The sequence below is a fragment of the Anopheles marshallii genome, chromosome 3 (genome assembly GCF_943734725.1).
Source record: "Anopheles marshallii chromosome 3, idAnoMarsDA_429_01, whole genome shotgun sequence".
Taxonomy (NCBI): Eukaryota; Metazoa; Arthropoda; class Insecta; order Diptera; family Culicidae; genus Anopheles; species Anopheles marshallii.
The window spans coordinates 71,702,018-71,712,409 of record NC_071327.1 but is presented as its reverse complement, the minus strand read 5'-3'; the positions used below and the strand labels follow the sequence as shown (position 1 = coordinate 71,712,409).

Here is a 10,392-nt window from a genome sequence, read left to right as displayed (position 1 = left end):
ACCGAACGTTCGGTGCTTAGACAGACCGACGGACAGATAGGAGACCCCCTCTTCCAAGGGGCCCGCACTGTCGACATCTTATCCCGATGAACACATTCTAATCAACTCAATTGGCTCGCAGCGGCACAATGAGCGCAGATCGACGCCGCACGTCCACGCGCAGCCACCGGGTTACGGGTGGGAAGCAAATCAATCAATATAGTTAAAGCCGAAGTACCAATTTGTCGCGATTCAAACCCGATCTCTAACAGCTGTCTGTTGTGTGCCGACTTGTGCGGCGCTCCTGCAACCCCGCATCCTGGAGCAACAGCGGTAGTGCGGGACACTGCAGTGACAGCAGAAGGTGTAGAATTGCACTGTGTACGCTGTCCCCCCAACCCGGCCCCCCTTTGTACCCTCTCTCTTCGCCGTAAGGTGGTATGCGGCCGGTTCCCACACCACACCCGGCTGGAAGTTTTAGGACCCCGCGGGTCTCGACGTGCTAAAAATAAACCTAAACCACCACCCGTGCATCAAATGCACAGTAGGGGCAATACACACACACTTCCACTACACATCTGTTCCCGGCGACGGCATCAATGGACGAGAGATCCTGCGGTTTTTGTTTTTTTGCTTAGCCTTTCTTCTCTTTGTACCCGTGCGTGCGGTCGGTTTTATGGCGATATAATTGGTTTCCAATTACAGGCGTAAAGGAATAGCTAGACACATCGGTTGGTTGGACGTTTTGAAACGGTCGCCCCCTCCCCTCCATTTGAAGTGATTGGCGGTATTGATGAAGTTTCGACGGTCTTCCGAGAGATATAAAGTTTTTTACACTCTATTCTACATGATTTTCGACATGAAAGGTTGCTAAATGCAGGGAGCTGTTTTTAAGAGTAGCTAATTGAAGTGCACTGAACGTTTGTCTTACGGGTGTGTTCAACACATTGAGATGGGTTTGCTGGCGATACCAGAGCCGCAGGCGTAAGATAACGCAAACGAACCCCCGGCCCGGTCGTTTTGTCTTTAAACGGATGGACCGGTCATGCTATAAATAGTTCTGCTCTAGGAATAGTGCAAAAAAAAAACAACAGCAAAGCAGTTGAACATGAGCTGAGGTGTTGGCTGGACAGTGAAGACACCGGTCATCATCATAATACAACAAAGATGATGAGGTCCCTACCCGTTGGACGCGAGAATTCTTTGCAAGAATTGGGTGTGGGAATGATCTTCTCGTTCGTTGGAAATAATTAGCGGTGGGCCTGCAGTGCACTTTCTCACTGCAGCGAGATGCCCGTCCAGCTGGAGTATTCTTCAGCTTCCACCCTCTGCTGTTCGAGTGGCGGTGACCGGTGGAGTTGCCTGTAATATAACCTACACACGCCATCATTTAGACGTAGAAGGTGTAGCCCCTTTTTTTGTTGTTGCATTTGCTAATCGTCCGATCGTTCTGCATGAAAGTGAGATGTTCGATCAACTGCTCTTACGCGTTTGACCATGTTGCCGATTGGCCTTGAAATACCCCAGCCGTACGGGATAGTCGCGGCGTGCTAATAAGCGCGATACCGTGCGTGATCAGCGATCAACCAAGTGCGCTGCGTGGCGGAGGACCACACAATGCCAAACCCTCCCCCTCCCAATGGTTTTGCGGCTTTGCTCTCGTCCAAAGGCAAAAAAAAGCATTCTGCAAACGCTCAGGGCCGGAAAAGGGCAACCCTGTACGCGCGTGTGTGTGTGTGGGGTGATTTTTCGCAGTGATTTGTGTTTTGTTTAGTGCTGCTAGAGAACCGGTATTCGTTGTTTCCTTTCTGTGAAAGCGTCCACAACACCGCTCAGGGGCAGGAAGGTGCTTGCGAGCTTCCATTGAAGGTTGCAATTGCACCGATGCCGTACACACGCAGGCAACACACGGTCCGGCCACATCTCGTAGGTGCGATTTGCAAATGTTTCACCGACTACTGCACACTGGTCTCAATCGCCATCATTCGCACTCGCGCGGTGGTGTCAGCGGGGTCCGGTGGGGGACAGGGCAGTGTGAACACAGAGGGCCTAGTACAGTCGATTGGTAACCGTTGCGTATTTGCTGCAGATAGCCTCTGTTTATTTATAGTAAAAAACCTGTCCGAAGGATCAAGGGCCATGACACGGTTCGTTGGAATTCTAGACACCGGAGATCGCAACGGCAAGCCCGCTCTAGCCCTTTCTTTCCGTTTATTCGTACGGTATCTTTAAGAATTTTGACCGTACGGAAGATGAAAAAAAAACAGCTCGGGACACTCGCAAGTGCGAACGGGGAACCATTTTCCGGCCAGTGGCACAAATTAAACAATCGCTCAATGGGTGGAATTTATCGCACTACCCGTACGGCGTACGACCGGTGAGAAGTCACGGTTGGGCGGGTTCACGCACCGGTGTTCAAATGAATGATGGGCAAGCACGCGATACTGCGGGATCTGATGCGATCGAAGCATTACAGAATCCGCGATGACCGTATCTTCCCACTCGTCACTGACGTCAATTCCTTCTGTTTGTGCGAACGAAGGTATCGTGATATGACACGAGGTTACAAATTACCCCGGGCTCGCGCGATAATTAGTTCAAAAGCATGCAAAATTTGTGTTCGATAATTGAAGGTTTAGAAAGAGCCTCTGTTACTACCCTGGTAAGACGTTAATGGAATTTGATTATAAGAAAGGAAAAAAATTGTTGCTGACGAAATTCAACACATGTTGTATAATGGAACTGGAAGACGTAAGACGTATGAGGGCCTAGAAACGTGTTAATATTTGTTGACCAACATGCTCTGTTTTGGAGAAATTTAATATTAATCATGGGTTTTTTCTCAATTTTTAATAATTTAAACTAACTATACGTTTTCTCCATTTCTCTAATTAAACTATGAAACTCTTTAGAAATTGCTCATTTTTTAAAAATAAATGAGACAAATTGAGAAGTTTAAGATTTATCAAATAATTATGACTATTAATTAAAAAAAAATGATAAAAAATAGAATATTTTTTCCATTTTTAACATAAAAAATGATGATTTCTCATTGATTCGTTTCACACACCAAAAATAAACACGTGGATGATGTTTATTGAATTTTACGTAGAAAGATTAAATTTTTATTGTTTTTTTTTGTAAATTTTTGCATTAGTAACTTCTTGCAAAACAACATGATTAGGAACAATATTAGATCAATGTCGAGACCAAACCATAAATAGAGATAAACCAAAAAAACGTCACAAACAAAAACATGCCAAACGTCTTAACTTTTGTAAAGACGTTTGACAACCGTAATACCGCTCGGTAGCTAATCAACTCGCGAGACCTTCCCGAACGACTGCAGACGTGAGCTGTGTGTGTGCCGATTTTAGCACCTCCTTTTGCAAATATTGTTCAACTGCACTCATCCTCACCCAAAACAAACTTCCCGATGCGTCACGTGAGACCGAACCGGAACGGATCAAGGATTAGTGCCACGGCCGGCTTAAGCGTAGTGTCGGCAAATAGTGCGTTGCAGGCACACAAATTTGCACCTCTCGCTGGTTCACTAACCTAGCCGCACAGAAAAAAAAACGGCAACACACAAAAAAAAACACCGTTTTCGTCTGTCAAGGGCGCACAGATTATGGTGGGTGCCCCCGGAAGTGTGCCCGGCTGCCGTGTTGTAAGACGCAGATATGTTATATAGCAAAAAAAGAAAAAAAACGAACCCCCGTATTGCGTGCGACATTAGCGTCCAACATTAATAACTCGGCTGTCGGACTGCCGAGTGATTAATGGGTTTTATCGGCTTTACTATTTATTGTCGCACGAGCCGTGTGGCGTGCGCGGCACCAGATCAAACGGCATACGTTTCGGGAAGGGGGTGCGCGATCGTTCCGCGCACGCGACGCGTTTCGATCGCGTAGGGTTTTGTTTTTGGCCGGTGTGATGTAGCTTAAATAATTAGCTACCCATTAACGACGGTTCCGGCGGCCCGATCTTCCATCGTTCAGCCGTGCGTCGGTTTGGCCTGAAACGTCTTCACCACCCCGTTTATGAATGGGACGGGTGTCGCTATCGATGATTAATGGGCGATCGTCACACCCTCCCGGCGTGTGCGTGTGTCCGGTCGGGTCTGGTGGATAGGAAAATTAAGACACCAAACTACATCATCGTCATCGCTGCGGATGATGGAGGAAGTGGAAAATATTGTAGCGATTTTGTTCTTCAAACGCTGCGCGGCCTTAATGTTTACACTTGCCGAAATCACGGTTGTGCGGCTCGGTGTTGCACCTGTGCACCATATTTCATCTATCCCTCTAGCTACAGATGTCGAAGAATTGTTTACGGCGCAGGACAGGTTGCTTCTTGCGCGCGGATCATTAATGAGCGAGCGAGCAGAAGAAAAAAACGGGGGAGGGTGGGAAAATATCATGGGAAAGGAAATTGTGACAGGCCAGTTCGGTTGAGTTGCCAGAATGCGACGGACAAAGCAAAACAAACCGAAGCAACATGCAACATGTGGCCGCAAAAAAAAAAACACACACACACAAAAGAAGTGAAATAAATAAATAACGACCATATCACACGGGATTGAACGGAGGGGTAGTTTTTTTTTTTGGGTGGGGAGGAAGGAGAGCGAGAATTAATGGGGCAGTAAAGTTTCAGGTTTCCGAGCACGGCAAAACTGCCGTGCCCGTGGGATCGGGAGCGGCGCACGATCGGCGGCAATCGGTGTGAAATCTTTATGTGCGACTTTCGGTTTTTATTTATTTCACTTTATTTATTAGTGTTAAGAGGTTCCCCGGGGGGAGGGAGGAAGGGGATATTTTTTCTTCCCTTTGTGCTTGCTGATCTACTGGCCGGATCGTTTCATTCGCCGACCGGGCACCGTTTACTGTGGCATTTAAATTCGATTTTATAACATCCTTCCACGAATCACCGGGTGGCTCCATAAAATCACTTCACTATACGCCCCTTCGTCCCTCCCCTTAACCCACCCACCGGGCTCACCAACAGGTGTGGAAGGAAGTGGATTTAAACGACAGCACCACGGCAGTACGCTGGTCCGGTACGGGAGGATCAGCGCGGCTGGGCGAAAGAGAGGACCACCCGTAAAAGTAAACCCCAGGAAAAAAAAAATGGAGCCAACCAAACTGCTCCAACCAAACTCCCCAAAAACCATTCAACCGGGACGGTTTTTTTTCTCATATGCTGGAGACATGTTTAATAAGCGCACAAGCACCGGGATTTACGGCGTTTCGGCTTGTGCAGAAGTAACACACGCGAACACGTTTCGCGGGGGTTTCCGTGGGAAGTTTTACGCGGCAGGTGAAACAAACCCCGTTCGCGATCCACCCCGGGCACGCAGTGTGCATTCGGGGGTGACTTTTTTTTTGCTTGTGGCATAGGAAAGCAGCAACGATTCGCCATGTTGGTGTTTATTTGCATTTTCGGTTGCGTTCGGGTTCTTCGGGCTACAGCAACGTTTTGGGTGATCTTCATCCCCGTTGGAAGAGATCTCACATGCGGATCAGTGCATTTTGCGTGGAACGGAGCAGTGTGTCGGCTTCGTTTCAATGCTTTACTGTTTCCGCTTTTTCGCCATTTTATTTATGAGCCTGCGAGGAGTTGGGGGCTTGTATTGCACGGGATCATGTGTGAAGGGTCTTCATTGTAGGAAGATCTTCGTTTTCTTCTTCTTCTTTTTCTTGGCTTAAAGGTTTTTTTCAAACGATAGAATTGATGTCATTTGTTACTTTTTGGAAGATTTAATTAACCATCAACTTTTACCACACGTGCATACGACCGATGGAGACGCATGGTGCGCCGTAGAAAAAAGGGGTATTTTGGGGTTATTTTGGTGTTTTTGGGCTTTCGTGCGTGTTTGTGCTTGCTCACGGTGTCTCTTTTGAGGCTCTGATGCAGATAAATCGTTTTAAGACACCGTATCTCCCAACGTGTGACCCGATTTACGTAAATATCAGTCGTAAAATGGTGAACCATCGCAACCGAACAGCGTCAGCGAATTGTTTGGGAAAGTCCCGAATGACGCATTTAACACCTTGAGTTGAATTGTTCAATTAAACGAAAGAAGCAAATAAACAAAAAAAGATAAAAGAAACTTTCGACCAACACATACACAAACACACCCAAGGTTTCGTTAGTGGTACACATGACAGACGAGTTAGGCAAAATGTTTTTTTTTGTTTGCACAATTTTGACCATATTCGGGTGCGCTACACCTTACCTATCTGTCCATTTAACTCTCGCTTAGCGACTGTTGCTCACTCTCCATTTCGCTACTTTCCGTCCCATTTCAGATGTGTTCCCGCAATCTAGCAATTTCGTTGGCATTGATTATCGCACTGGTACCACTGTCAACTGTCGCCTTACCTCACCACAGCATCGTGAAGCGCAGCTCTTTTTTTGACATCGAATGTAAAGGACAGTTCAACAAACAGATCTTCTACCGGTTGGACCGAATATGTGAAGACTGCTACTCGCTGTTCCGGGAGCCACAGATACTCTCCTTCTGCAAGTAAGTGTCGACTGCTGCGACGGAACCGTGTAAAACCACCTCCGTTGCTATGGGCAACCGCAAGCCCCCGCTAACAGCTTTACTACTAACACACGCATCTTTACGACGCATGATGAAGCATGGGTTGGTAAAGACGCAAAAAAAAGGCAGTTCGGGGGTTTTTTAAAGGAGAAAAGTAATGGAGGAAAGGATAAACATAAACACTAATCACTTAATTAATTACTGCTGCCGTAAAACGGTGTGTAAGTGCACCTTCATGGAGTACCTTCATAAAATGGAACAAAACCGATTTATTGCGGCATACATCACCGTGCATGAGCAGCAGTACGCTCGGAATTGGCAAGCAACGGCGGCGCGCTGCTGCATAAATTTTCCGTCCCATAAAAGTCCATTTGTCTACGATTGCTGATGCTAATTTCTACAACCAAGTTAATTGCCTTGCATGCTAATTGCGTGTTGTTCGATTGTTAGCGATCGTTTGCTCACGGTGTAACGAGTTAGCTTACACAAAATGGAGCGATGCGCCGTTCCTGGCTGATGGCTGCCGGAGATTAGCGGCCATTACACACGATGAGCACAAACCGTCGATTGTAATCAGCCTATCGCCCCGTGGTGATAGTAGCTTCCGTACTGTCGCTATATGAATATATATAAAAAAAAAACAGATTGTACTATATATAGCGTACCGATCCCGCGCGGCAAGATCGCGTATCAGCCCTCCGAGTGGGTTTGATTAAGGTGGGAGAGAGTGAAGAAAACATTTTTTTTCAAACAAACGCGTGTCCGGTGCGGCTTCGGCTTTTGATACGCACAGCATTCGAGAAATGTCTCACCCTGCCTCGAACCATGAACGGACGGCCGTGTAATTTATGCTCTTGTACGGTACTCTTGCCAGCAGTTGGTTCACGCTAGGTTCTGCTAGGTCCGGTCCTATGCCAGATCCGCTTAAGCTCGCACTTCAAGCAAACGGGGCATTACGGCGATGGCGGTGCCATGGTGAAGGAAGGAGGGTAATGGGTTTTCTTGCCTGCGGCACACATCGCTTACATTGTGCGTCGGTATGTGTGTGTGTGTGTGTGTGATGCTCGCGTATGAAACACTCATGTACCGTTGACCTCGTACGCAATACGGCTAGTGCTATTGCGGAACTGAGCAACACACGACATCTTGTTTGGGATGTTGGCAGACATCTTGGCGACGGCTAGCTCGTTGTGCAGGACCGTGTACAACCGTGCATTGGGGGAGGAAAGGCACGGTCTGGGGGTTCAAATGCAAGCTTCCACACCGATGCTTACGGCGGTAGACTTGTGATACGATCGCGCATACCGAAGTCCGACCGTTTGGCTCTGGCAGTGTGGCACGATACCAGCTACGAATCGTTTCATAGCAGGCTGGCGGCCATGTTTGTTTTAAAATCTGCGCGTGGATAATTTTGTTTAACAACAGCGAGCCGCAATAAAACTGCAACCTACGAACGCTTTGTAGAACTATAGCTATCGAAACTTCAAACGAATGCTAGACGTCCGTCGGTGATTTATCGACGAGTGGCTCATTGCGGGGCAAAGGATTGCTTAAGTGGATTGATTGATTTTAATGAATGCAGAAAATATACACCACTTTTGCTGCATATCAATTGTGGCGATAGTGAAGAAGGCGATGACACAACTGCGAATGCGTTGAATAGCAAAAGCGATGCAAACGAGGAGAATCTGGGGAACGTAAGGAATTTAACGATCTTTGGAACTTACTTACTAGACTTACGGGTTTTTTTTCGGTTGCTACACGAGTCCTCTGAAGTCTGTCTGTCAGTTCGTCATTTTAAAGATTCTTTGATCCTCCCTGTACTACATACGGGACTAAAAATCGGTGTTGGGCAGAGTCCATGTCCATGCAATTTTGAGATCTCAGGAACTATATAGGTTGTATACAATCCTAGCTTCGACCTTCATAACAGATGTTTCAAGTGGAGTGAGTTCTCCCGAACCTTAATGCAGAATGACCCTCAAACTCACTGCTGTTGTCAGTGCTGCCTTTGGACCCAGTATAGTTGGAGTTTTGGCGACTTAAAAAATGTGAACTCCTGAACGCCTCAGAATGTATTTAGTAGAGAATCTGGCGGTACCACCATCATTGGGGATTTTGCACTGGTAATATCCAACATGGCGTTTTCCACTGTCTGCTTAATCTTCTGATAAACATCTGCTTTCTAGGAGTGCCTAAAGTATAGTATCTGACTTACAGAAGATGATTAGCAAGGTGAACCGCAGATTCCACGGACGAATATCCGATGACTCTCGCTACTACTACTAGTTGTTAGAGTAGACAATATAGTCCATATACTCTGTGGAAATCCTTAACAAAAGGAAATAACATTGGATTTGAATAGTTTTCTCGTCATAACCAACTAACAATTAATCAATCAGTTAATCCACTTCTCCAGTTGACAAAACTGGGCAACAAACACTAACCAGGGAAATCCCGATCGACGATCTTCAGCAAAAGACAACTGAACTAAATCACCTCCGGATGGTACCCATCTGTTCTCTTCTTCCATCTTTTATCGTCCCGTTCTTTTCACAGGAAGCAGTGTTTCACGACAGATTACTTCAAAGGATGTATAGACGCGTTACAGCTAACGGATGAGATCGAGAACTTTAAACCCCTGATAAAGGTACTAAACGGTGCTGATCCGAACACGTTATAAAACCCGCCCGGTACACGCCCGGTTGACGCTGCGTCTCTTTCGTGCCACTTCCCTGACCGAAACCCCCACCCAACCCATCGACACTTGGAGTGTGTTTGTGACGAACTGCGCAAGGATACGACACGACCACACATCGAGCACAACGATCAATGCGACCAAAAAACAACAAAGAAAAAAATCACACACAACAGCGTCTCTTTCTGCCGGACGGAACGGAACCGAAACGCTCGCCCAGAAAGAGTGTCAGTGTTTCTGAAGGAGAAGCAGAGCGACTGTATTATTTGATGCCGAAAGCATCGAGCTCGATTTAACCTCGAATACGAAAGACTACCAGTGGAACGGATCGATCGGCACCAGTACCAAATATGTACCATCAGCAAACCCGTTTTTTTATGTTTCATGCATTTAGTTCTCTTGACTTAATGGTATGTTTTATCTTGTTTCGTTGCATTTTGTTATAGTTAAGTTTGTTTGTTTTTGTAACGGTTTATTTTCTGTACCAAACGGTTTTGTTTGAATTTTGTTTAAATTACAGTTTTTTTATGAAAATTCTTTGTTTGCGTTTGTTAAACGTAACTTTTTGCACTTTTGTACCTTTGTTTGGAAATTTTGCTTAATATTTTCGATATCACCGTAAACAATTTTAAACCAATATTTTTGATCTTTGAAGTTGATTTAACAAACAGGTTCATTGACAATTTTCAAGAATCACTGTTACAGAGTTATCGATAAATATTTTTAACAAACTCATACAAAAACAAATTTTTGATAAACTTTTTTGATAACAGAATATTGTAATAAAAAAAATATTAAAACATTTTTTTCTCTTTCTTTTACACCTTAGGGAGGGCTGCTTCGGGACGGACTACTTCTTGGCATGCGTGGAAGCACTGTTTCTCGAGGAGGAGAAGGAAAAGTTCATGAAATGGCGCGAAATGTTGGGCAAGAAGAAGTAAGCGACCAGGTGGCCGCGAATGGATTGACGCCGATAATGCAGTTCAAAGTGTGACTCTTTTTGCTTCTTGTTTTTTTGGAGAACAACAACGAAAAAAAGAACGAACATAAGCTTTCTCGTTTACCACAACTCTCCCGTGGCCCGGCTGGTACATATGCTCTCTACATGCTGCGCAAACTGTGTTCCTTTCCTTGGTTTGGTCTACAAAATCGGAAACGGAACGAA

At 45.8% G+C, this 10,392-nt stretch overlaps 1 protein-coding gene across 1 annotated transcript; it reads left to right on the top strand.

Annotated features, from left to right (window-relative positions):
- Positions 1 to 6,290: 6,290 nt before the first annotated feature.
- Positions 6,291 to 10,168, top strand: LOC128714370 (ion transport peptide). Its single transcript, XM_053809243.1, has 2 exons — positions 6,291 to 6,508; positions 10,057 to 10,168. The coding sequence occupies exons 1-2, from the start codon at positions 6,291 to 6,293 to the stop codon at positions 10,166 to 10,168; spliced, it is 330 nt and encodes a 109-aa protein (XP_053665218.1).
- Positions 10,169 to 10,392: the final 224 nt, after the last annotated feature.